Consider the following 565-nt stretch of genomic DNA (forward strand, 5'->3'; position numbering starts at 1 on the left):
ACTTCCTCTTTTCTTCTTCTTGCTTTTGTACTTCTTCTTCTTGGCTCTTATTCATTTCTTCATTATTCTTTTTTTCTATAATTTGTCTTAATTTTTCTAGATTCTCCTTTTTTATATATTCTGTTTTGCTCTGTTTGATAGTGTTTTGTATGTTGTTCAATTGTTCTTTTGTGGTGTTAAACTGGTCTTTTATTTTAGCCTTTTCTTGTTCTAATCGTTCAACTTCTTTCACCATTTTTATTTCTTCAAGTTCAATAATTTTATTAGCCATTTCATTTGTTCTTTCAATTACTGCTTCTTCAATCAGACTCTGAATAGTAAGAAAGATTTCGTCTATACTAATAAGTGTTTTGTTGGTTTTAATGTTTTCCATTCTTCTTTTTAATTTAGTGTATATATATTATATTGCAGATTTAAATGAACGATACACGTGTCAAAACATTACTTTAGAATTTGGAAATGATGTTTATTTGTTCCATAAAAAAACATGTAAATTTATAATTTGTTCTGTTTTTATTATTATTTCGTTTTAAAAATTATGTCTTAAACTTTTTTCTTTTTCTTC

General features: G+C 25.0%; 1 protein-coding gene across 1 annotated transcript in view; it reads right to left on the reverse strand.

Moving 5' to 3' along the window:
- Positions 1-543: 543 nt before the first annotated feature.
- EHI_077870 (trichohyalin, putative) overlaps positions 544-565 on the reverse strand; it is a gene marked incomplete at both ends in the record, with an annotated part of 1,221 nt that continues 1,199 nt past the window's right edge. Inside the window, one exon of the mRNA XM_644416.2 lies at positions 544-565. This exon is cut by the window's right edge and continues 1,199 nt beyond it. Coding sequence (XP_649508.2) covers positions 544-565 — 22 coding nt within the window.

The sequence above is a fragment of the Entamoeba histolytica genome, genomic scaffold (genome assembly GCF_000208925.1).
Source record: "Entamoeba histolytica HM-1:IMSS scf_1104750517477 genomic scaffold, whole genome shotgun sequence".
NCBI lineage: Eukaryota > Evosea > Mastigamoebida > Endamoebidae > Entamoeba > Entamoeba histolytica.